This window comes from Orcinus orca, chromosome 10, assembly GCF_937001465.1.
Source record: "Orcinus orca chromosome 10, mOrcOrc1.1, whole genome shotgun sequence".
Taxonomy (NCBI): Eukaryota; Metazoa; Chordata; class Mammalia; order Artiodactyla; family Delphinidae; genus Orcinus; species Orcinus orca.
The window spans coordinates 21,277,344-21,305,129 of record NC_064568.1 but is presented as its reverse complement, the minus strand read 5'-3'; the positions used below and the strand labels follow the sequence as shown (position 1 = coordinate 21,305,129).

Sequence of the window (27,786 nt, the reverse complement as noted above, 5' to 3'; positions counted from 1 at the left end):
AGACTTAAACTCTGCCCTTGAGAAGTTATGATCTTCTGATGATTTTATCTAACTTCTGTAAAAATTTGCATATTGAAACTTTTACAATTTAGTAATGTACACAGTAGTACTAAGTAACTCAGGTAATTTCAAACAGCTTAGCTAAGTAGCCTGAAGAGGAGGTCAGGTTAGGCTTGGAATCCCTCCCTGTTCCAAGACTTCTAATTGGATAGCTTGAGGTAAATGACCTAAACTTTCTAAAACTATTCAGCTCTCAGATGAAGATATTATCACCTTCTCACAAGGCTACTTTGAGAATTATTGTAGCACCTGTGTATAGCACCTGTAAACTGAATCTGTAACTTTTAAGGAAAGCATATACATTTATGCCATATGATTTTATAACGAAACAAATTATTTGTCAATATAGAGCTAGAAATAAAAATAAATGAAAATTTAACCCACTGACATGTAATCATAAAGCTTTTAAATAGAAAACTGCCATCCAAGTCAAAAACAGAGAACATGTACGACATGTTCCCACACTAAGATACTAAAACTCATTTTCAGTATTTATGCTTAATTTTGTTTTAAGCCTTAGTCCTTTAGGAGGGGGAAAAAAGCATTTTAAGAGGCGTTAATATAAAAAGAGTCATTCCATTTCATTACCTTATTATGTTAGAGAAAATTAAATCAGTAGATACTTATTGTGGCTAAAATATTAATTCAAGTACCATAAAATTTTCCTATTAGTAAATCTGCTACATATTTAAAAATTATTTCTACCTTACTACAGAACTACTTACTATCCTTAATATACTTTAAAAAATTTCAGTGAGAAAAATAGACAATATATGATTTTATTAATAAATAGTGTGAAAGCATCAGTGATAACTGTTTAAACATTAAACTCTTTTAACATCCATGTCTTGGCTTTAATGTTGGGCATACTGGCCTCTATGGCACTGCAAGTAAACACACGAAAATACTTCCCATTTCCATGCACAGGTATTCAGCTATAACACCATTTACAAATTATTACGGACAAGATAACTTTTGCAATAGTATTCATTTGGACAGCCACAATTAAGTGAATATTAGATCAAGCAAGAAGTAGGCTATGTTCAATATGCTCTAGACGTCAGGCTGTAGTATTTAATGTTATTTAAAACTTAATTTTCTTATTTTTTAAAAGGGACATATTTTGTATATGTGGGTGCTCAAATGAAAACTGAAGAATGCATTCTTTGACCATAACAAAATTCATATACAAGAGGGCGTTTGCCTCCTCCTCTAAAAGAAGCAATACATTTGCTCATAGTCTCTCTCTCCAGGCACCATTTTCCATATTACTAATGAAAATGCTGACAAGCACCAACCCCGAAATTCTGTCTTCAAGGGAAAGTTACAAAGTTAAAAAACAGTGGCTCATTATAAAAAAAAAAATCAAATTCCAGCAACACTAATGCTAAAAATGACATCTATTAAATTTCTTAGCATCCAAGAAGTATAATATTTTCATGAGTTTTCTATTATGTGCAGATTTCCTTTCCTTAAGAAGTAAAATGAAGTTTGAACAGTACAGTCTGTGGTGTAGTGACATCAGCAACTGCCAGTTCTTGCCCATCAACGAGTCCCAATTCTAAAAGAAAAAGTATACAATTAACCGAAGCAAAAAAACTCAACAAAATAGGTAATACACACATATACAAACTATAAAGAATCCTGGGCTAGATAAAGATCAAAATCCAGTTCTCTTTATTTAATCAAGGTAGTATTATATGTGATTTCCTAGAGATTTTTTAATATTCTACTAAAAGAGCAATAAACTCTATTATGTTGCTAAAGATATAAGTAGGATGGTAGCACCATTTAACAGCATTAAAAGCAAATCTAGAAGAGGCATTTATTACTTTTACTGGAAAAGAAAAAGAAGAAATTGATTAGTATTAGTAAATATACTCATTTAAAATACCTTTCAATGTCTTGGAGAGATTTGGCCTTGTTCGTTCTTCAATAGAGGTTACTGACTAGAAAACAATAATGTAAAGCACATTAAGTGAAATTAAACTTTTAACATAATTTTGTGGAAAAAAATAAAAACTGAACACTGCTCACCTGTAAGTAAAGTGTTCTATTTTTTCCCTCTAATGTGGCTGTGATAGCTGGAGATTTCATCTGCCTAAATTATAAGAAAAACAAAGTCAAAGATCACTTTTTAAAAAACAATCCTAGTTTTTAAAGTTTTAAAGTCACAAAAATTCTTCTACAACATAACAAAAAGTCTTGAACACTTACAGAGAAGCACTATTGGTTAGATAATCCAAAACCTCCTGCAGTTTAGCTGATGGAGAAAACTGAATGTTTTGAGGAAGCTGGCTACAAGCTGGGCAGTTTTCCTAGATATAAAATAAAACACAAATCACAGTGGCACATGTACCAATAACAGTCTCTTTATAATGAGGAAATGAAAATCAAGTTGTTTTAATAATCATGCATATTCCCTATGAACAAATTTTTATGTTTTAAAACCTGCTTTTCCTAAAGGGCTATTTTTCCTAAATTATTTTGCTATACAGTATTTATTTCAGGATACAGTATTACAAAAGATATATCAGTAAGTAGGGTTCTGGAAGTTAGAAAATACTTAGAAAGGGTGTGGGCAATTTCATTCACATTTCCAGCCAGTAATTAATATATAAAAATCAGGGACTTCCCTGGTGGCACAGTGGTTAAGAACCCGCCTGCCAATGCAGGGGACATGGTTTTGAGCCCTCGTCCGGGAAGTCTCACATGCCGCGGAGCGGAGCAACTAAGCCCGTGCACCACAACTACTGAGCGTGCGCTCTAGAGCCCGTGAGCCACAACTACTGAGCCCACGCGCCACAACTACTGAAGCCCACGTGCCTACAACCTGTGCTCTGCAACAAGAGAAGCCAGCGCAATGAGAGGCCCACACACCGCAACGAAGAGTACCTCCCACTTGTGGCAACTAGAGAAGGCCCGCGCACAGCAGTGAAGACCCAACACAGCCAAAGATAAATAAATTTTTTAAAATAATAAATAAATAAATAAAAATAAAAATAAAAATATGCATGATCAAAAAAGTTTTCACAGGCTCCCCTGGCGGCGCAGTGGTTGAGAGTCCGCCTGCCGATGCAGGGGACACAGGTTTGTGCCCCAGTCCGGGAAGATCCCACATGCCCCGAAGCGGCTATGCCCGTGAGCCATGGCCACTGAGCCTGCATGTCCGGAGCCTGTGCTCCGCAACAGGAGAGGCCACAACAGTGAGAGGCCCCCGTACCGCAAAAAAAAAAAAAAAAAAAAGTTTTCATTAGTATACTATTACTAACCTTTCTCTCTGCTTCAAATGTGTACGTGTACAGTCCATCTACATCATTGAATACCAAGTAATTATTAAGGGGAATATATGCACTGTAATGAAAAAATGTTCATTCTTATGTAATTGAGCCAGATCAAAACACAGATTTACAAATATATTAAAAATGAAATCCATTACCTTGTGGCTATTTTAAAAACCTCAGTGGCACACACACCTAAAGTGGAAAGAAAATAAAGGTGCTTTAACTCAATGAAAATTAGACATTTAAAATTAGAAGTTTTTAAAAAGTCAGTTATAAATCAGTACAGATGAATTTACAAGGTTATTGATTACAAAATAAGTAGATAGAAAAATACATACATAAACACTCTTATTTGTAAAAACTGAGAAAGTAACATTTTATATTTGTTTTATATACTCCAAATGATAGAGTACCACCTCATGTTTTTCTCCCTCTTCTTCAGATTACCATGCAGCCTGTTACACTGATTACAAAGAAATGGCACTAAAATGTCCCCTTATTACAGAGCACTTTATCTATGATATAATGTAAGAAAAAATATATAAAGGGTCCAATAGCTTGTTTTGTGGTTTTGGGGGCAGCTTGATTATACCACCATCCACCCAAGAAGATAATCAAATTCCCAGAACACCAGTTTTCTGAGATCAAGTAGCTGAAGAAATATCAATTTAGGTATTGAATCAAAACCTGAAGGAAAGAAAACAAAATTAAGTAGTGGCCATTTTTCCTCACCTGCAATGACTGCATTTGTGGAAGCTACTGCAGGAATGATTCGTTTTACTACCCCTGAAAAAATATACTGATTAAAATGTGGTCATTTCTTTTAAAAAGTAGGTATCTTAAATTAGACAATATGATGATTTAACATCATTTTCCATAACTTGATTTTTCGGGCTTTCAGGTCAGAAAATAGACTTAAGCTTAACAATGAAACAACCTTCTTTCACATTCACATTATTTTCTGTCATGTTCAGAATCTTAAGCAAGTTACAGTAGGAAAGAATAGTAAATTCTTCACACTGTTTCATATAAAGATGAGACAATAATATATTAATAACTGCTAAAAATTAGAGTGTTTATTTTGTTCCAGGAGCAGTATGAAGATTAAATAAAATATTACGGAATTTTCATAACATCATGTTAGTCTTATCACTCTGATTTTAAAGATAAGGAAAATGAGGTTGAGAGAAATTAACAACATCCACAGCTATACACCTCATAAGTGATAGGGGTGGTATATGAACCCAGCTCTGCCCTAAAGTGCATAACTTTAACCGATACAGTATACTATACTATACTCAGTAAGCTTTGAGTAAAATAAAGTAGGAGAATAACAGTTACCTAATTTTTCCTCATCTAATAGTTTTAGCTGTTCTATTCACAAAAATTTAAAACAAACAAAAACTGTGCCTAATCATTTTGTTTCACTCTACAATATGGACTACACAAAATATTAAACGTAGTTCTCTATTTCTACCCCACTTTTTTCATACCAGTATCCACAAATTAGGAATGAACAAAGCCCCACCTTAAACCATTTTTTTTAAGTACAAAATAAACATTCTGTAACTATATTTGTACTGTTCATTTTAGAAAAGCAAAAATTCAGAGAAAAGTAGCCATATTATCTTAGAGTGTGAGACAGCCCTGAAAGATGTGTTCCCAAGACTTCAGGTGTAGGCAGGTTTTAAAAACTTCAGAAAAAGGGAAATATCTAAGAAGGCGCGAAAGGAAGGCAGTTAAGTTTGGAAAGCTGTTTTAAAAAGTTAATTCTGAAAGAAGAAATAGGGAGGAGCTAACCTCATGATTACTGGAAGCTCTCCAGTGAACCACATAGAGCAGGACATACTCGAAGGAGGAACAGGTAGTCACAAACAGGGAGGAGTTGAAGAGACGCTGTCCAATAAAAGCAATGTGAAAATGATAAAGATACGCCCCTGTCCCCCACCCCTTTTCAAAAAATCTGGACTTCACTTCCAATTTGGCTTCTGTACTCCTTGTCAAGGCCCTCCATCCTCAGGCTGAGAAGTACACGCCAAGCCTTGCTAAAAGGTATGGAAGGATAATTGAGACTACATGTTGAAATGAGTTTATATAGTTCCTGATCAGGACAAAGAGAATTCATTTTTTAATTCAAACAATTAGCAAATAAATGTACACTATATGCCAGACACTGTTCTAGGTGTTGAACAGAGGAGCAGTAAAAAAAAAATTATCTGCTCTTACAGTGATGGAGGAGTCCATTAGACTGGATGGTCAGGGAAGACCTCCTTGGAGAGGTGATAATGTGAGCTGAAATCTAAACCATGAGAAAGACCCAGCCATGCAATGACCTGGGGAAAGAGCAATTCTGTAGAGTAAACACCAAGGGCAAAGGCCCCCAGAACTGGGATGAATTAGAGTGTAAGTATGAAATATTCTTCGCATAGAAAAACAAGGCTACCATTAGTTCTGAGCAATTATGAAAAGGTAAAATAGCGAATGGCTTACAAGTCATTTTCAGTTGAATGATCAGGAAATGGTGCAGTTCATACCTGAAGGATAAGCAGCCAACCCTGAGGGGAATCCAAGGGAGAGCATTCCAGGTGTTAGGATCAGGAGTATTAAAGCTCTAAGGTGGGATCAGGCTTGGGATCAAAGCAGGTCAGAGGAGGGGAACAAGGAGTGTATAAGAGCAACAAGGAGTGTATAAGAATGGAATTTTCAAATGACAAACCAGAACATTAGTAAACATAAGGAAATAATCACAGGAGAGAAATGGCATATTTTCACAAAGACAAAGCTCTTTCTGGTGAACATGATGATCTTGGACAAAATTCTAGGAAGGGTGAACTGAGAGTATCTACATTAGGAAACAGTGATCACTAAAACTGAGCATTATAATTGTTCATTGAGACAAGTCACAAGACTTAGTTACTGTGACTAGCTTTGCAACCCAAGGAAATGTGGAGGATAGGCTTCTGGAGAGCATCTGGAAAGGCCTTTCATGACATCCTTGTGAACAAGACAAAGAAACGTGAGGTACTCAAGAAGCTATGATCAACAGAAGGAGATAAATCTAAAAGGGCCTGACCAGAAGTATGATTCAGATGTCTGTTCTCAGCTAGTTTAGTCTTGTTAAAATTTTTAATTAATTATTTGGAAAAGAGATAAAGGATATGATTATCAAAACAACAAGTGATATGAAGCTAAAAATACACAAGTTGGCAGGCATAAAAGAATATACATATATAAAGAGAGAAAAGCCAGTTGAATTTAAGAATAAACTTATAAGGACCTATACTTGAGTATAAAAGAAAAAACTACCACCAGCCATAACTGCCAAATCTGTAATAGGGAGATGTGGCTTAGCAATTGTATATGTGGAGAAAACTTCCAGCTTTTAACAGGCAGCAACCCGAAAGAATCAAAAGTAGAGCATCAATGTAAACAACAACAAAAACTAAAAAAGTCTGCTCTCCTCTAAGATTGCATCAATGATCAGAAGTTTATCATACGACCCATCCTAGAGCACTGCATTCTCACCTGGATAGTTAAGAGAAGTATGGATAACTAAAATATGGTTAGAAAAAAACATGATGGGAACTTGAGTCATGAAACTTGTCAAAGCGTTAAAGGAACTAGGAAGGTTGATGGGAGTGATAATGATTTGGAGGGTTCAATACGTTAAGGGCTATTACTTAAAAGAGAATTAAATGTATATGTGGCGTACTCTGGGACAATACTCAGACCACACTAAAGATGGAGATTTCTGCTCAATGTACAGAAGAATTGTCTTAACAACACTGTCCAAATGTGAAATAGACTGCCCCAGGAAGGGATAAATTGCTCTTCAGCAAAAGATGAAGTGAATAAATGGCTCGACCTGGATGATTTAGGGCCTCTTCCAACCCTAAGTAAATAAGATTCAATGATTTTATTAAATTCCTTCTAGTTAAGAAGTAGTATGGATTCTAGTAAACTCAGTTCCCTCCTACCAAATTTGGGGCACCTTTACTGAATCCCAAATGGATAGTACTATCTGAAATCACATCAATTATTTCCCCCAAGGCATCCCACCTCCTGAAAAAGGGATCATCCTAAGATCATAATATACGACAATTCACTAACTTACCTTGAGTGAGTCTATACGTAATACCCCTAATGTTATATTGTGATGCTCTCTCCAGGGATTTTTGGAAAATCCACTGAATATGATCAGGATCATCGCCGTCTAATGGAACCCCTTCTGTCAGAGGAGAAAAAAAGGAAGGGAAGACAGAAACATGTAAACATAAATCAACTTATTTTTAATAATAATTATCCAAATGAATAATATAGACAAACATTTTATGTAATTCTGGATTATGAAATTAGGTTTATTACCTCCAAAAGGCTGCTCCTTAGGCCACTGCAATATCCTTACATATTCAATACAGTGTTCTGGTAGCCTGGGCATCGATGCAATGGTGCACATAGGAAAATTAACCTAAAACCACAGTTTGCCTTTTTTAGTGGATTTTAAACAAGAAATTACTTTAAAATGTAACTTCTAGTTATGATCTAGTTTGTAACACTTTCTTATAATTCATCCTAGCCTTCTACTTACAGAAAGAAAACATTTTATATCATTAAGAATGCTTCTGAAACTAACACAGAGGATCTGAGTCACTTCACTTAAGTTGATCTGCCTAAAAAAATAGGTTTGCCCTATATTTACAAAGTATATAAATTTAAGCTTTGTTAGAACATGGGAAGGAAGGGCTGAATAAATTCTCAAATATGAGTACTCTATTATGTTTACCTAATACTCATATCTGAAGATATAAAATTAGCCAAAATAAAAATAAATTCACAGTTAAATCAATTCCAAGTAGATACTAATAAAGTTATTTATATTTATAAATCAAAATTCTAAATGCCCTTTAAAGTGGGTATGTAAATTAAACAGCCCCATCTTTAGAAATATCATTCTTATCCCTGGTATCTTTATCTCCCTGAAACAATACAGGCAAAGACCAAAGAAAATAGATTACAGCTCTATCCCAACATATAACTTTGTAATTGATCTCTTGATCTCTACTCTCCAAATAAAAAAATAATACAAATGAGTTATGAGAACAGTATCAAAATGATGATATTTAGTCTATATTATATCTTTCCTCAAACAGAGCAAAATTTCATATTTTATCATCTTTCTTCTTAGCATGATTTTTAAAATATGGTTACCCCTAATTAAAAATCCTAGGGCTTCCCTGGTGGCACCGTGGACCCCTAATTAAAAATCTTAGGGCTTCCCTGGTGGCACAGTGGTTAAGAATCCACCTTCCAATGCAGAGGACACGGGTTCGAGCCCTGGTCTGGGAAGATCCCACGTGCCGCACAGCAACTAAGCCCGTGCGCCGCAACTACTGAGCCTGTGCTCTAGAGCCCACGAGCCACAACTACCGAGTCCACGTGCCACAACTACTGAAGCCTGCGCACCTAGAGCCCATGCTCCTCAACAAGAGAAGCCACCACACTGAGAAGCCCGCGCACCACAACGAAGAGTAGCCCCCACTCAGGACAACTAGAGAAAGCCCGCACACAGCAACAAAGACCAAATGCAGCTAAAAATAAATAAATTTTTAAAAAATCCTAAATATTGACTAGTCTTAATAATTCAATCCTTATTCTACCCCAAGATACTATAAAACAGATGTGGGTGCTTTTGTGATTACCTGTGGTGGGTACAGTTCCAGTGTGCATTCAACACAAGCAGTCATTCCAGGCAGAATCACCCGGGCATTTCCTTTAAAACCTTCTGTCCCCCCATCTATCAAAGGGACAATGGAGCTTGGATCTAATACACCATCTTCATAATTTAGAAGAGATATCTAGGAAAATTATTTGAAGGGCTTATAAGGAGAGGGGGATAAGAATTCAAAAAAGGGAAATGCTATCTAGTAATTCTGTAAATCAATCACATTATTGAGTAATAATATAACAAACCAAGGGATTACATTAGTAGCAATTTACATCCTCACCTGAAAATTAATGACTGGCAATAAACAGTGAACTACACCTATTACTGAAAATTGAATAAACTCTGATTTTTCAAAAATATGACACAAAAGTCTCATTTTTAGTACGTTAAGAGCAGCAGGAAGAACTTCAGAGAACTGTAAAAACACTAAGTCTTTACCAGCATGCCATTTATCCATCTTCTGGCTATGACAGAATCCAGTCCACATACAATTATATGAAATTCTACAAGAAAAAAAATGCAAGTTAAGTTTTTTAAAATGCTGCTGCACGAAATAAGTCACAATTTCTAAGAAACAAACAAAAAACCATTTTTCATTATAAAACAAACACACACAGCTTCTACTCCTTGAGTAATCCTTACTCAAGAGAGCAGATAAAAATGCACCTAATGGTGCCAACTAAGAATTAAAACAGTGCCATTCTCTTTTCAGTCAACAACATTCCTGAAAAGCCAACACCAAGAAATGAAAGCAAATAAAGAAACAGGCTTCAAATAGCTAGCAATCTTCAAACAGACAGCAACTAAAAAATAATAAGAATTTAGTGAGAATTTAATTTCAAGTGGAAAACTTACGTCGATAGAAAGTGTCGTTAAAATCCTGAATCTTGTTGAAATGTCTGAACATAAGTAAAGGAACTTAAGCTGCTAAATTTTTAACTTGCAAAATGAATTCAACAATTCCATAAGGATCAAATTATAAATGTATATTTAAAACAAGACATAAGTCATCAGTGTTCAAAGCAGGGGAATTCAAGGAATCTGACAAAATGAACACAATCCCACCCCATGAAAAACCTTTTTTCTAAACACTACTCTGCCGTAACCACATAGAGTAGTTTCTCTCATCTCCAAACCTCCATATCATTATAACTGTGTCTCTGTTACACTTTCTGCTCTGCTTCAGTTCTTATATAAAACCATAAGCCCTGGGAAAACAGAATGTGTACCTTCAACCACCAGCACCAAGCAGAGAGGCAATAAACATTTGTTTAGTGAAGGGAACAGGCACATTATAGTTCCCATTTAGAAAGGGGATTTTAGAAGTTAATTTACTGCACAAATTAACACATTGTACACCTTAAGTTTATACAGTGTTGTATGTCAGATATGGTCAATTAAAAAAAAAGTTACTGCAAAGCTAATTTTTAGAAAACATGTTTCCAATAGCTTTTTCAGGTGCTAATAATTTGTTATTGGTTTTTTTCCCTTGGAGAGGGGGAGAGATGAATTTTCTTCCTCATTTAACTCAGTTTTCCAAGACTCTCTTTTTACCCAACCCACACCATATCTGCAGGCTTCCCCAGCCTGGAGGGTGCCAAGGGAACCCCATTCAAAATTGGCTGTGGGTGTGAATCACAGTAGTTAACATCTGAACAGCATTTATATGCTAAAAAAATTTTTTTAATTTTTCAAATGAAGCAAATTTGTTTAGTAACATATAAATTACACTCCCCTAAAACAAATCATGCATTACATATTTTAGAAAGCAAAATGGAGAAAAGAGGGACAATACATATGTTTGCCCTAGATTTTTTTATTCTGGCCTACAAATAAAGTTATAAAAAATACATTCAATTCTAGCCTTCACCCACTCAGACCTCTATTCCTTTTGAATGCCAGGCAAACAAGAGGCATAAGCTGCAGCTAGAACAGCTAGGAAAGGTCAAAAGAGAACCAGAGCAAACACTGGAAGAACAAAAATTGGAGACGCAGGAGCCAGACCAAGAAATCCCACCTCCTGGATTTCTACAAAATACCCAGTTTCCCAGATCTTAATAATGGGGGTAGACAAAGAGTGTGAACACTTTTTTTACCCCCCTCTTTCTCCCTATATGGACCTGAATTTGCAGTTTTAAACTTTTTATTTTTGCAAAGATAGTACACAGGTGTCCCATATTTCTTTCACCTGGTTTCCCCCAACAGTTACATCGTATATAACTATAGTACAATATCAAAACCACAAATGTAACACAGGTACAACGTGTGTGTAAAGTTCTGTCATTTAAACACATGTAGATATGTGTAGCCACCACAATTAAGATAAACAACTATACCATCACCAAAAATATCTCCCTCCTGCTACCCCTTTATAGTCACACCTATCCCTTCCACCACGCCTAATCCCTGGCAATCACTAATTTGTTCTCCATCTCCATAATTTTGCCATTTGAAGAAGGCTATAAAAATGCAAACATACAATATATGGTGTTTTAAGATTGGCATTTTTCATTCAGCATAATGCTCTTCATATCCAACCAAGTTGTATTTCATTAGTTAGTTCTTTTTTTACTGCTCAGTATTATTGTACTGAGTACAATAATTGTGTATTGTATATATGGTATTAACTGTACCACAGTTTAACAATTCACCTACTGACAGAAGTTTGGGTTGTTACCAGTTTTTGGCTACTGCAAATATAGCTGCTATGAACATCTGAGAACAAGTTTTTATGTAGACATAGTACTCATTTCTCTAGGGTAAATGCCCAGGAATGAAAGTGTTGAGTCGCATGTAAAGTACATATTCAAATTTTTAAGAAATAGCCAAACTATTTTCCAGACGGCTATACCATTTTATATTTCCCACCAGCAATGTACAAGTAATCCAGTTTTTCTGTATCTTTGCCAGCATTTATTATTATTTTTCATTTCAGCTACCCTAATAGATGTGTAGTAATATCTCATTGTGATCATAATTTGGATTTCTTATAGCCAGTGATACTGAACATCTTTCATGTGCTTTTTATCTTTTTTAGCAAAATATCTCTTCATGTTTTTTGTCCATTTTCTATTTGCACTGTTTATTTTTTACTTTTGAGTTATGAAAGTTCTTTATATATTCTCGATGAGTCCTTTGTCAGATAACTACTTCCTAAGTATTTCCCAGTGTGCAACTTATCTGTTCATCCTCTTAACAAGATCCTTCACAGAGTAAAAGTTCTTAATTTTGATGACGTTCAATTTACCACTTTTTTTCTTTTATGGATCATGTTTTAATGTGGTCTAAGGACTCTTCATCAAGCCCTACGTCCCAAAGATTTTTCTCCTACATTATCTTCCAAAGTTCTGCAGTTTTACATTTTATACTTAAATCTATGATCCATTTTGAGTTTATTTTTGTAATTTTGATGTTTGAGATTCATTTTTTTGCCACCAGAATTTAGCGAAGAGATTATCCTTCCTCCAGTGAATTGTTTTTGCACCTTTGTCGAGTATAAATCGGCCATACTAGCACATGGCTATTTCTGGTTTCTCTATTCTGTTCCGCTGATCTGTGCCAATCTCTCTGGCAATACTACACACTCTTGATTATTGTAGTTATACAATAACTCTTGAAATTGGCTAGTGATTCCTCCGACTTTATTCTTTCTCAGTATTATCTTAGGTGTTCCTTAGCCCTTCTCTATGAATTTTAGAATAATCCCATCTGGAAAAACAAAAAAAATTGCAGGAATTTTGATAGAAATTATGTTAAACTTGTATACAAATTTGGGGAGAAGTGACATCTTTAGTATGCTGAAGCATCCAATTCCTGAACACAGAGTATCTTTCCATTATTTAGATCTCCTTTGATTTCTTTCATTAGCATTTTGCAGTATTCAGCATACAAGACCCATACTTATTTTGTTAAGTTTACACCTAAGTATTTCTCCTTTTTTTGAGTGGTTGTAGATGGCACTGTATTTTAAATTTCACTTTCCATGTGTTCACTGCTAGTACAGAGAAATACAATTGATTTTTGTATGTTGATTTTTGTATCCTGTGGTATTTCCAACATAGCAAATCCCATTTCCTAAATTTCTATAAAATACTAAAAGTTCCAGGCTTCCCTGGTGGCGCAGTGGTTCAGAGTCCACAGGCCGACGCAGGGGACACGGGTTCATGCCTGGTCTGGGAAGATCCCACACGCCGCGGAGCGGCTAGGCCCGTGAGCCATGGCCGCTGAGCCTGCGCATCCGGAGCCTGTGCTCCGCAACGGGAGAGGCCACAACTGTGAGAGGCCCACGTACCGCAAAAAAAAAAAAATAATAATTAAAAAAATACTAAAAGTTCCCTGGATCTAAAGGTATGGGAATCAACAAAGTGTGAACAGTCCTTTTTTAAAACATATTTCTTATAAAAATATATTTACTCTGACACACCTTCCATTTAACTAATAATATACTGACTCTTTACTTTGCCTGCTATGGTAAGGCGACACGAAGATTAATGGGGGGCTTCCCTGGTGGTGCAGTGGTTAAGAATCCGCCTGCTGATGCAGGGGACACAGGTTCGAGCCCTGGTCCGGGAAGATCCCACGTGCTGCAGAGCAGCTGGGCCCATGTGCCACAACCGGCGAGCCTGTGCTCTAGAGCACGTGAGCCACAACTACTGAAGCCCACGCGCCTAGAGCCCGTGCTCTGCAATGGGAGAGGCCACCGCAATGAGAAGCCAGCGCACCACCCCACTCACAACTAGAGAAAGCCCGCGCGCAGCAACGAAGACCCAATGCGGCCAAAAATAAATAATAAAATCAAATAAATAAAGTTATTTAAAAAAAAGATTAATGGGATCCAACCTACGAACTCAGAGTCTAGTAGAGGAGATATGCAACTGAAACTGAAATTAAGGGCAATAAGGCAAAATAAATGATGGCACTGGCTACATTTATAAAATTTATATAACCTTAAAAAGAAAAGATTGGTAGGACATTAAACTAAGTGTTACCAGCAGGTATCACAGTAATAAGCTTACTGCTGCTGCTTATTTTCCTTTTGCTTATCTGTATTCTCTATGTTAAACATCTCCTGTATAATGATAATAATAATAATAAAAAGCTTCAAAAAGTTACGTATTAAGTAATTTATTTGTCAAAAGGATACGGAACTACATTGCAATTAGGAACTCTGTCATTTAGAAATTCTGCAGCAACTTCAGCCTTAGGTCTTCCAACATCTTTAGGCCTACAGGAAAAATTATATTTAAATTATCATTCACGATATAAATCTAGATTATCTATATAATCTACTTTCACACATAAAAATATCCACGGTGAGTTTATTTGGAGGCTATTTAGAGGAATATTTTTACCTAAGTATTTCTGATGAAGAATTAGTCATCCAACACTAAATGTCAACCCTTGTTGATATTCCAAATTAAGTATTTACAAGTATTGACATGTCTAATTAAGTATTTAAGTAAAAATATAAACAGTGCTTTTTTTTTAAGGTAAAGCATAATAACAGCATGTTTCCTAGCCACTTCTCACTGTTGTGTTTCCCAATGCAAAAAATTATCCCAGATCCAGAGATTTCCAAGTATTTGCCCTAAACCCCAGAACTTCAAGGTGTTACTATGCAGGTCTTGGCTGAAATAAATTCGAGAGGTCCTAGGGATGCAAGAACGTTCACTTATCTTCCCATGTGTGCTGATTAAGTAGTAACTTTTGTGCCCCATAAGAAGCCTTAACCATGTTTTTGAAGGAATAATTCCAAAGGCATTATCTAAAATTGCAAACGTTACCAATATTTTCAAGAAGGTAAAACTTAAAAGACCTCAAAAGGTCACTCCTAGATAATAACCGTAGCTACAGACAGGAAAGGACAGGAATTGTCTCTTCTAACCTCAGTATAAATGGTATTTTCTTTCCTAATATTTCCACATTCTCCTCACAGAAACAAATCACTCCCTCATGTATACATAACAAGTTCTTCATTACTACTTTTTCACAACATATTTTTGGTTATATACATAGGTCTATCATACTAGACTATGAACAACTGGAAGAAAGTTACCATATTCTTACCTCTTTGTACTCCTTCCTACTAAGCACAGAATAAACACTTTAAAAATAAACGAATATTAAAAAATCAATGTGCCTAATAGAAATCATATTTTATTTAAAATTGGAATTTAAAAAAAATGCTATACCAAGTCAATTTTCTCCTAATACAGCAGTATGCTTTTTTGACTCAAAACTTCTGATAAGAGTTTTTTTTTTTTCTGATGAGAGTTTTATTCTGACTTTGTCCTAACTTGCAATAGAAGAGGCTCTAGCATAAGTCAAGCACCTTGATTTCAGTACTGCATTCAACTACTCTGGACAGAGCTGTTTAGGTATGTAAAGATGATAAAAAAGAGTTTCAAGAATCTTTTAGGTTGTGCATTGTATGTGCTTTCATAATAGGTCCCAAATAAAAGAACTCCTAGATGGTTTCTGTGGGAGCTGCAACTTTATCATTCCAGAATTAGGGGATTAGATTGTTCCACCTAAAAACTGCACTTTGAGCAAAATGGCCTTTTATATACATCATCCTTGCAGGACACTGTGGCCTAATTACCTAACCTGGAAAACAAGTACCTACCCTGGGGTTTGCTCTGAGATTAAAAGAGGTACTATAGATAAAGAGCTTAGAAAGTACTTAATATATCCTAAGCACTCCACAAATGTTAACTGTCATTATGATCTGCAATTATTATTTCAGCCCAAAATTAAAGGGCATGGCCTATTATCAATAACCAATCAATTTGGTGGTGCCTTTTTTTTCCTTTTTCTTTTGAATTTTATTTTATTTATTTTTTTATACAGCAGGTTCTTATTAGGTATCCATTTTATACATATTAGTGTATATATGTCAATCCCAATCTCCCAATCAGTGGTCTCTTTTTTAGAGCAGTCATACACTAAAAATTTGTCAGACTGGAAAGGGCCCACAAACTTTTTCTATCAAGAGAAGAGAAATTTCGAGTTTTAAAAAAATAAACAAATGAAAACCTTAAAAGTTAAATGTAGGGTTCCCACAATTACAATACTTTATTAACTTGACTTAGTTTAACCCATCCTTCAATCTCTTTAAGATTCTCCACAAACTTAATTTTATCTTTTCTGCTAACCTAACCTCATCCTGCATACCTAGAACTATTTGAGTGCTTTCTGTCAGTACTCTATAAGCATCAGAGAGAGAGAAAAAAGTCCTTATCTCTCTGTATCTATAATTCTTTGATTAACAAATAGATACATTTATCTAAGCCATTCAAGCCCCTAAATGCTACATACTAAAATTTATTAATGAACTTTTCCTCATACCTGCATATAAGGCCTACTTCCAGTTTTTTAAGTCACTTCAAACAAGCTGCTCTTAGATTACCTTCTCTATGTCATGTATGCCTAAGGTAATTATCCCTCTTTGTTCCATTTCACTTGCTCCTGGGTTTCCTCTCCTTAACTCACCATTTTCTTTCACCTTCTGTAAAAAGTTCAAACTCTGTCACAATTTCATTGCCCCAGAGTCACCACTCAAATCTTGGCTCGTAAGTCCCCACCACTATATCTCACGAGGGCCTAATACATAGTTATGGTTCTCTTATGAAATCAACAGAAAGAAAAGAGCTGCACTCATTGTCTTCAGGGCACAATCACCCCAAAATCACATACACCTTTTGTAGATTTCCTTAAAAACAACAAAAACATATATTTGCTTACAAAACTTCTTTCACCAGAATGCCCAAAATTTTGCTGCAAAATTTTACCTAAGATGGGAGAGTAGTTATTTTCTTAATAAAATTAGTGTTATCCTCTCAGTGGTTTTTAAAATTATTAAACTGCAGTGTACTCAAGTTCAAATGATTATCACAATTTTAAAATAAGATATTAAAACTTACCTAAATAAAAATTGCCTATTTAGATTGGAAACATCTATAGTGTCCATGTCTATAACATGAATCTGTCTAAAACCAGACAAGGCCTGTGGGAATAAAAAAAATCCAATTAAGCAGAAGTTTCCTCACATCTGAAATTTTAAAATTTCTTTTCAATGGTCTTAAATCTACAAATTCTCAACAATAAATTCTGCACAATCGTTTTCAATGGTTAAAGAGTCTTACAAGATATATAAAATTCAGGGTTCTTGTAAAAGGTCAAAAAAGTATAACTACTCAGTTTTAAACAGCCCATATCCAAAACAGAATAACTCAAAATTTCTATAGTTGTTTCATAATCCCATAAACACGTCTGTAAAGTTTGTTGCTTTCCTGCTGTTGCTGCTGCTAGATATTTTAATTTTACTAGTCTTACTACTTAACTGTATTTGCTATTCTTTTTCAGAATATTGTTAAAAGTAATTCCTACAAGCTTTATCTTAGTTTACATAAGCATGCCGCCATTCAGGACTATAAGACTATATTATAAACACACACACATATGTATATACACTGCACATGTAAAAGAAATATCTTAAAAGTAGAGTCAAGAGCAAGCAATCAAACAGCTAGAGAAAAGCAACGAACTCTTGTGTTTCAGTGATAATGCCACATATTTTAACAGTACAACCACTGTTCAAATTTACCAGCAGAAGCAAAAGATTAAAAAAAATAGATCTCAATAATCAATTATGCTTTTCTGGTCTTGGTCAGTTTACTTATGTAATCAAATTGAATCACTTGGCAATAATTTCCCCATTTTTCTGCCCCTCTTTATAGCAAGAAACTCTCAAAAGAGTTGTCCATACTTTCTTTCTCAAAGTCCACTCTTGCACTTGCTGTAAACAAGCTTTCACTCCCATCACTCCACCGAAAACCACACTTGTCAGGTCATCAGTGACCTCCACATTGCCACCTCCAACGACCAGCTCTCAGTCTCTCTGACATGACCCATCTCAAGTGTTTGCCAGGGTGTGGATCAATTCCTCTCCTGAAAACATGTTCTTCACCTGGTCACCCCACTCATGAGAATATGAACACTTTTTAAAAATTGGTTTCCCATTCACCACACTCATGAATTTTACTCCTAATTTACTGGCCAGAATTTGGAGTGCCCTTGCGCTTATTAGCTCTGGTGATTTCAGACAATCTCATAACATAAAGCATCATCTAACAGGTATCTCAAACTTTACAGTTTCCAGAACCAAAGCCAATCATTCTTGCTCACCAGAACCAGCAAGTCTGTTTTTTGCCCAGCCCCCCTCACTTCAGTGAATGCCAACTCCATCTTTCCAGTTGCTCAGGGCAAAAACCTTATCATGTCATCCTTGACTCCTCTCCTTCTCTTATGTCCCACACCAATCCATCAGCAAATCCTGCTGACTCCATCTTCAAAACATATGTATAACCCGACCACCTCTCACCACCTGCAGTACTACCATCCTGTTCCAAGTCACTCTCACCTCTTGCCTAAATGACTGCACCTTCTAACCAGCCTCTCAGCTTCCTTCTCTGTTCTCAACACATCAGCCACAGTGAGCCAGGTTAAAGCCAGACCAAGTCAACTCATCTGCTTAAATCTCTCCAATGACTTCCTGACTCAGAGTAAAAGGCAAACTTCTTACAGCAGCACCTCAAGCCTTTTGGGATACTCCAAGCCCCTCCCATTATCTCTGATATCCTCCTAGAAAATGCCCCTCCTTCCTCACTTCTGCTTTAGCTATAATGACCTCCTTGCCCTCCTGGAACATAAACAGTTATGCTCCCACTTCACAGCTTTTGCACCTGATATTCCCTCTGCCTAGAATGTTCTTGCTCACCTTTTTGCTCAAGTAGCACCTTTTTGTGAACCCTTTCCCTTCCCGCCAGGCTATATATTGATATCTTCCATCCTTCCTTTCTCCATAGCATTTATTACCATCCGACATACTACATAGTTTACTTGTCTTTTCCCTTCCATTAAAACATAAGCCCCACAAATACAAACACCTGTCTTGTTTGATGCTGTAACTTTAGCATCTAAAACAGTACCTGGTATACAGAGAAAGAGGCTGAATAAATATTTGCTCAATCAATAATATTAATGTCATACCCTTTTTTTTAGAATGAGCCTTTGGGGGCTTACAATCAATTGAAAAAACATGTATGTATATCTCTTTTGTACTTATGTGTGAAACAAGCAAAGTAACAAGTGGTAAAACCGAAAACGCTTAGTTTTCTTCTTTTTTGGAGTAAGAGGTTATTACAATGCAGTAAATAACAAGGCCACTCCTAAAGTTGCTGGATGACTACTCCTCAGATCTAATCTCCAATTACTTCACATTTAAAATTGGTATCTATCACATTTGCAAATAACAGCTTTGGAAAAAGTTAACTATTTAGGGGATTTGTGCATACAATTTGTGCATACAAAACCACTGCCCATCCTCCATAAATCCTTTGGTTCTCATGCTGCAAGGGTATTTATGTCTGATAAGGTACTGTCATTTTGGCACCCTATCACAGAGTATATCATACATGCTGCTGTTTATTTTGTGAGAGACTTGTCTTCCCAATGATATTTCAAATTAAGGACACAGATCATGATGGCTTACGACGCCCACAGCACCCAGCATAGCCGACTACCATGAAGCGTATTAAGTTTTTGCAGTCTCACTAGGAGCGATGTTAGTGTTTCCTAGCAAAATTAATGCGGCTGTTTATATTTAAACTTTGCTCCCAAGGCTAACTTTTCAGGTCCTTCATCTGGCTGTTATCTGCTTCATTTTCCAAGAAGCCTACTCTAGCATTTCCACTTTCCCACATACTAACCATAAGGCTGGCATACAACAGCTGCACATCAATTCTTCCCTTATCCATTTTTGCTAAATAAACTGATAAAGTCTTATAAAGAGCTACTACTGTAGTTATCAGAAGTCAATGAAATGGAACTTCCCTGGTGACGCAGTGGTTAAGAATCCGCCTGCCAACGCAGGGGACAGGGGTTTAAGCTCTGGTCCGGGAAGATCCCACATGCCGCAGAGCAACTAAGCCGGTGTGCCACAACTACTGAGACTGCATTCTAGAGCACGCAAGCCACAACTACTGAGCCCACGCACCAAAACTACTGAATCCCGCATGCCTAGAGCCTGTGCTCTGCAACAAGAGAAGCCACTGCTATGAGAAGCCCGCACACCGCAACAAAGAGTAGCCCCCGCTCGCCGCAACTAGAGAAAGCCCGCGCACAGTAACAGAGACCCAATGCTGCCAAAAATAAAGAATAAATTAATTAATTTTTGAAAGTCAGTGAAACTAATTAAGTCACAAAGTATGTATTTCCAACCAGTATACAGAAACAGCTTCACTAAATAGTACCCTCTCTTAAGACAACAGTCATTTAAAACAGACTGACCAAAAAAAAGGCTTAGCTCCCCCAAATTTTATGGGTATACTACCATATGGTCTTAAAAAAGTTACTATATGATTAGATCATGTAATGACCTAATGGTTCAGTGAAACACCTAAGAACTGACGGCCTGGATTGGATTCCAGGTACATCACCATAATCCAGAAAAAACTTGTCATTTAACATCCCTGAACCTGTGTCTCCCCTCTATATAAAACGAGACAGTGTCCTATCCACCTAAGTGGGTTATTTTGAGGGACAAAAGAAATAATAAATTCTTTGAAATTACATGTTAAATATGAGTTACCAGTTTTGTTATTTACTTCACTGAATTAATGAGCTCTCTGCAAGAGGAAGCACAAAGATTTGTTGGATAAAAAGCAGAGAAGAAAAGAGAAGTAAGAATTTCTATCAACAACTTTATAGCCGAGGACTTCAGGGCTTAAAAAGTTAAGTTACATGATTGTTTTAATTACTATCTGGAATTTGACCTGCTAAACTTATCTAACAAAGGCTCAGGAGAAACGGTTAACAATCATAACAAAGAAATGACAGAAAAGGAAAAAGGTTTAATTATCATAAAGAAAAAACTTCATATTATATAGTTGTATTACCAGATTTTTCAGGAGCTCACATCCTAAGCCGCCAGCTCCAATGACTAGAACTTTACACGTATCTAACAAAAACTGGAGAGACTGTAAAGAACGAAAAGGCGTATTAAAATCTAGTTGATAAAAACCTTAAGTAGCATCAATAAAGCAACAAACCATAAAATAGCTTCTGAGGTTTCCATGAAAAATGCAACTGACGATAAAGAACAGCCTCTGTAGTTAGTAAATTATATTAAATTTATGAACAAGGTAGAACCAGAAATTCTATAACCCTAACGATTTCAGAGTTCCAACTTTAATGTTTTTAAACTGACTTTTATTGTATGAAATTAAAACGGTATTTCTAACAAGAAAAACTAAGCCTAGTTAAGAGTAGTCTTTTTTTTTTTTTTAACTTTGAAAGGGATGGAAAGCATCAAACTCATTTAACTGACTTCTTACAAATAGAAAAGTGTAAAAATTGTAAGAACTGAAGATCAAGCTCTGCATAAGGTGTTTAGAGGTCTTTAAAAAACATAAGGCAAGGGCTTCCCTGGTGGCGCAGTGGTTGAGGGTCTGCCTGCAGATGCAGGGGACACGGTTTCCTGCCCCGGTCCGGGAAGATCCCACATGCCGCAGAGCGGCTGGGCCCGTGAGCCATGGCCGCTGAGCCTGCGCGTCCGGAGCCTGTGCTCCGCAACGGGAGAGGCCACAACAGTGAGAGACCCGCGTACCACAAAAAAAAAAAAAAAAAAAAAGGCAAGAACAATAATAGCTGCTTTTGAATACAGTGGGTTAAACTTACAAAACATGAGATGACAGGAAGAAAAACAGACAAAGCTCTCAGAATATTGCCTATCAGCAGAAACAACCACTTAACAGAAGTATCTTAAATTATTAGGCTAAAAAAAAATTTTTAGAAGCACAAGAAAATATGTTGGATTATCCAAAGAAATGGAAAATACTGTCAATTCTGTCCAAGATTCAAGGAAAGAAGAGTTATTCACATAAGACACCGAGTCAAACCCAAGAGTCTGAACCTTAATTTTAGGAGCAGCACAATACTTCTATTTCAAAACATCTCTTCATCAATACAAAAGGACATAAAATTTTACTGTAAAATTTACTGTAAAGGAATATTTCCTACCTTGTAATAAAAAACAAGTTGTTTCTAACTAACATTTGCTTTAGGTCAGACACTACCAGTTCCAAATTCTATTCCTCTATTATACAGAAGTCACATATTTTTTATACTTTTTAACATGCAATTAATTATATTCAATTCTAAGCAAAGATGCTCATTTCAAATAAACTTCAAAATTTAAACAAGCACATCTATATTCCTGTGAAAATTAAATTTCTCATAGCAGGGCTAAAAAGGTGTGTCTCAAAATTAATTTTAAACTGGAATTTTAAGTGAAGTATAACTTAGAATTTTAAATGAGGTTATGAAGTCATTTTACTCTTGAAAATTTTCAACATGTTACATGAGAAATGTGAAAACAACTCAAATATTAGTCATTCAAATAAAATCAGTTGCAAATATTCCATTTAGTATTTCAAGATAACTTACACAATTTTATTAGTATTTTTATTATAAGAGTAAATTAAAAAGGAAGCATTTTATTGCTTTTGAAACATAAAACTATTAGAGGAGTTATTTAAAAATAAACGTTTCTCACTTCAGTGCTCGGTTCGAAATCAGGGTGTGTGAAGGGTCCAGATCGCTCGAGGAACTTCTTTACATGGTTCCAGCGACCTTCCCAGTCTCCAGTGTCCCCACACCCACCATCAACAGCCATTCTGCACAGAACACAGTAAATTCAGCTGCAAAGATCAGTATGAAAAAGCCACACCTACAACTATTATGGTTTCCCCAAATGAAAAGGTAACGACACCAGACCTGCTCAAATAAAAAGGGTAATATTCCATGTGGTTATGCTTATGCTTTTACTGTCTTTTCTTGCTATTATACAGTTTATTTAAAGGTAAGAACTGCACATGTTTGAGGAAATAAGTCAGTCGACATGTTTCTGGGTTCCTAAAACAACCTAAGATCAAACTTGGGATACTGGTCAATCAGTGAGAAATGGGCTTTCTAAACATTTGGAATTTACTAAAGATCACTGCAAACTGCCCAATCTGTTCTATGAACACACTTGGAACAGGAAATATAACCTACAAGGAAAAACAAAATCCATAAAAGCCCTCCACTTCCAGAATCCTAATGCTTGACATCTAACACAATTCATGTGTCCTTTCCAAGTTTGAAAGGTGAGACTTGAAGATTATTTTTCATGAGAGGAACTTTAACACATTTTTCTCTGAGAGATCCTAATTTTCAAAAAAGAAGCTCTTAGGACTATGAAGTGGTTTCTGTTGCCACTAAACACAAAGAATGTTTTAGGTTATAATTATGCCACAGATCGGCATTACCATCTAGAAATCTTTTAGAACATACAATTGAGTAACGAGGGACTCCTCTAACAAAATACATGTATTTTCTACTCATTGCAAGATCATGTTTCGTTGTGATTATTTTTAATTTTTCAAATTTCCTATAATCCCACAATTTCTACCTTCAAACATATTAGTATATCCAATTTTTACAAAAGGGACCGAGTATTGCCTAGCAATAAAGACCATAGGTTTTGATGTCACAGCTGGGTTTGGTTCCACAATTAATAGCATTGTGACCTTGAGCAGATTACTTAACAGTCATAAACCTCATCTGTAGCTTGTTTGTACCTACTTCTTAAGGTCAGAATGAGGATAAAGAAATAATCCACATAGATGCCTTAGTACAATACTTGGTATATAGTAAATATTCAAATTGTGGCTGTCATTTTAAAGTGGAGAGGAAATGAAAGGTGGAAAGAAATGTGAAATTAAACTTGTTCCAAGTCCTCTTGCAATTGAAATTCAACTTTCTGAGGAAGATACCTAAAGACTCTAAGGCCCTGCTACTGGGAATTGGCCCAGAAATTAATACTAACTCACCACGCCCACTGCAAGAGTACTTTCTTCCCCTCCCACATAAGGAGGAAGAAAAAATATGTGGTGTTGCCCAGGGTGGAAAACACTTCGTTTAAACCTGTCTCACCTGCACAAAACTAAGCATCTGATATGAAATAAGGTGTGTAATTAACGGAGAAAATAAGCTCTTTGGAGTCAACACTCTCCTTTAAGAGCCAATGATTTTGCACAAATGATTGAAGTGCTTAGTACAATACCTGACATAAAGTTCTCATAAAAAGTTTGCAATTAATACTATTGTCTCAGTGTTTACGAAAGGCCCAAAACGGCCTAGTGTCCGTTTCATGTGTTTTAGTAAGATTCCCTTCTCACAAGGTCACTGCTCTGACAATTTGGGATGGAGGAAGAGGGGGTCGCAAGGGTCCGTCCGCAAGACCTTTAAGTCAAGCACCCCGGCGGGCCAGCGCGGGATCTGTGCGCGCTACTCGGGCCCGGCGCCCGCCCGAGACAGAGACCAGGAGGGCCCGCCGGGCCCCTGGGGCTGCGGGCGGGGCTCGGGGGATGAGGCGGCGCAGCCTGCGCTCCGGGTGCCCCCCTCCCAACCCCCCGGGCCCGCTGCGGCTGGTCCCCTAGGCCTGGGGTGGGGGGAGGCGGGGGTCCCCGGAGAGGGCCCCGGCCTCCCGGCAGCACTAACTTCTCAGCCAGCAGCTCCTCTATTCTCCTTCTTTTCTTCTCCCTAAAAGAAAGAGAGAATAAAAGAAGGGTCAGCATCACGCTACACACTGGGCGCCGCGAGGGGATGAGGGGCGAGGGGACGGGGCGGAGGGTGGGGGGGACCCCGGGTGGAGGCGACGACCGCCCACCGCCGCGCTCTCTCACAACCCAGCCCGGCCCGGGGCGCCTGCAGAACCCGGGTACTTACGGTTCCTCGCCATCCGCCATATTGTTCTCCGCCTCTTCCCAGGAACCCCCACGGCGGGAGGAGCGAAGGGGCGGGGCGAGGCCGGGAGGGAGAAGGCGGGGCCGGCAAAGGAGGCGGGGGCCGGCGACGGGGGCGGGGCCGGAGAAGGGGCGGGGACGACAAAGAGGGACGGGGAAGGCGGGGAGGAGGCGGGGCTAATGGGGCTGCCTGTGCCAGGCTCCCGTGGCTTCAAAGACTTCTTTGTAATTAAAATCTTGATTAAATACACTTAATTGGAGAAAACTAGTGTATAATGTTATGCTGTGTGAGAATACAGACGTAATACATTGTTTATACAATTTATGTATATGCAAAGCATCTCATCACCTAAAGATAAATGGTGATAGAATTTTGGAATACTTTCTTCCAGAGTCAGAGATAGATAGGTAGATATGTAGGTAGATAGATAGGTGTGTGTGTGTGTCTGTGTGTGTGTGTGTCTGTGTGTCTGTGTCTGTGTCTGTGTGTGTGTCTGTGTGTGTCCCCGTGCGCACATGCATGTGCTTGTTTGGATGGCTGGATACAGAAAAACAACCATGTTCAAAAATATTAGTGTGCGTACATATATATGTATATCCTTTCTTGGAGTGCGACAAGAATGAGATTTAGAGTCAGAAGAAACAGTTTAAATCCTTAACTGTCCACTGATTATGAGACCTTGGGCACTTCTGTCTTCATTTGTAAACTGGGGATGATAATGTTTACCTTGTAAGACTGGAATTAAATGAAATCCATAGTGTTTTCAAAATATAAACCCTGATCAGTCACATCAGCATCATTAGAGAACTTGTTACAAATGCAAATTTTCAGGCTCCACCCTCAACCTTCTACTAAGCTTTGGATGATTCTGTGCAAAACAAAGCTGCAGAACCACTGAAGTGGAATGAATGCATAAAGCCTGATAGGCACTCAGTAAATGTAGCTGCTATTAATAAATTATGATATTTAATCTCCTCTTTGTCCTTTATCATCCCCCAATCAGGTTTAAGTCAATAGCATTCATTGAGCTGAAAGTCAGTGCCAGGCAGTAAATGGAGCGATAGAGTTCACAGTCCACAGTACTTAACAGGAAACACCAGCCTCTCTCCAGGTCACATGTCTCAACATCAACTAAGAAACCTTTTTTTTTGCCTAGACTCCTCCTCAGATGGAAACAACTAAGGTTCTTTTTCAAAACACGCTCATGTGTGCTGGGTCCCCAGCAATGCTACTTTTAGGAGACCTTTCCATTAGTGGCAGTGAGCATCACAACCTCCTCAAATGGTGAAAACCAAAGGATGCCTTGGAGATCACGTAGTCCAAACCCACATACTTCGTGAGGAGGAAGCTGAGGCCCACCATGAACAGAAAGGGGCTGGCCCAGGAAGAGGTCTGCAAAGGCATCTGGCCCTGCTTGTGCCTCGGGACTAATGCCCTGACTCACTGTGATGGTATTTTGATAGATGACACCAGGCACTCCCACTGGCTCAGAGAGACAGATAAGAAATAGCCACCTGTCCTTGCCACTAATGAAAGTAACATGCAAGCAAAACCTTGCAACAGACTTCATTTTAAATGGACTATAGCACAAACTGTTAGATTATCCACTATGGTTTATATACTGACAGATAAATATCCTGGGTGGTCATATCTAGAAGCACAGATTTGGACAGAAGAGCCCCAGAAAGGCTTTATGTTGAAGCCAATCCCCCTGAATGAACAATGAACAATGACAAAGAGCTGTGACTAAAAGCATTTCAAACAGAGCCTGAAATAAAGTAAGGATTCCACATGTGTTCATTTTTATTTTAAATAATTTTATGATAAAGGTCGAAATGTGTAGTGGAAAAAAAAAGTCTCTCATAGTTAAACCAGAGAGAAGGATGGTTAATATTTTAGGAGAGAGGAAGAAAGGGATCATGTTATATACAGCTATATCCAGATTTTTTTCATTTCTTTGTTTTTAAACCTCTTTGGAGGTTTAAACAAATAAATTAAAAAACACTGAACAAATGTTTACTGGATATCATTTGCCTATAATCAGTGAGTAATGCTATTATTACTAACACACACTTGACAACTTATGGTCATGTGGTCCTGAGCAATTAGAAGGTAAAAGTTCTTGGTCACAGCTCCTAATGAGGTCCTACTGGGGCTCCCACACTGGTCTGGACCAAGATGGTTTACTCAGCTTGCCCACAGCACGGCTTCTTGAAATTCTTAAGCCCCAAGGAATTCTTCACCACCCTCTGACTTCCTGTAACTAAGCACCAAGCCCTGGCACACCTCTATTTAGTACTCCTCTCACTGTCTTGTATTTAAGTTTAGGTTTCTACTGCATTGCAAGATCCTTGAAGGCACAACAAGACTGCATTCTTTTCACCTTTTTCACCTGGAAAGGACTCAAAATATGTGTTGGCGTCCTAGTGATATTTTTCAACATTTTGTTTTGCTATCAAGTCTATCCGGATACAACCATAGCAATAAAATTGCAACTAGATAGAGAAAGGTCAGTGAATGTTCACTATAGCAGCGTAGAAAACAACTCAGGTTAAAGCAGTGTTAATACCATACAGATGAATCAAGTCCTGTATTATGATTATGATTAATAACAGTAACAGTAGTATCTAACAATGTGCAATTACTATACTCTAAACACTTCCCATCCAGTATTTTATTTATCTTCACCTGTATGGCAGATGTTCCTATTACACCCACTTTACACATGAAGAAACTGAGGCTGGAGGAGATTAAGTAATTTTTCCAAAGTCATTCACCAGCAACGAGGGAGCTAGGACTCTAATTTTGCTCTCTCTGACTTTAAACCTTCCTGTTTTTCCAGAATCAAGAAAATGTGAGAGCTCAGGA

The 27,786-nt window shown here is 37.2% G+C and overlaps 1 protein-coding gene across 3 annotated transcripts; it reads right to left on the bottom strand.

Moving 5' to 3' along the window:
- Positions 1-825: 825 nt before the first annotated feature.
- On the bottom strand, positions 826-25,017 carry UBA3 (ubiquitin like modifier activating enzyme 3). 3 transcript variants are annotated; one of them, XM_004268005.4, is made up of 18 exons: positions 24,901-25,017; positions 24,673-24,714; positions 22,685-22,805; positions 21,027-21,107; positions 16,992-17,074; positions 14,213-14,293; positions 9,925-9,968; positions 9,508-9,572; positions 9,044-9,199; positions 7,710-7,812; positions 7,459-7,572; positions 4,077-4,130; positions 3,500-3,536; positions 3,333-3,414; positions 2,278-2,378; positions 2,098-2,161; positions 1,955-2,009; positions 826-1,621 (listed from the first exon to the last, which is right to left on the bottom strand). In XM_004268005.4, the coding sequence occupies exons 1-18, from the start codon at positions 24,918-24,920 to the stop codon at positions 1,533-1,535; spliced, it is 1,392 nt and encodes a 463-aa protein (XP_004268053.1). In that variant the 5' UTR covers positions 24,921-25,017; the 3' UTR covers positions 826-1,532. The 3 variants fall into 3 exon arrangements, with proteins under 3 accessions (XP_004268053.1, XP_004268054.1, XP_033280692.1); XM_004268006.4 differs by lacking the exon at positions 24,673-24,714 and having other exon boundaries at positions 24,901-25,011; XM_033424801.2 differs by lacking the exons at positions 9,925-9,968; positions 14,213-14,293 and having other exon boundaries at positions 9,044-9,138.
- Between the last annotated feature and the right edge of the window lie 2,769 nt (positions 25,018-27,786).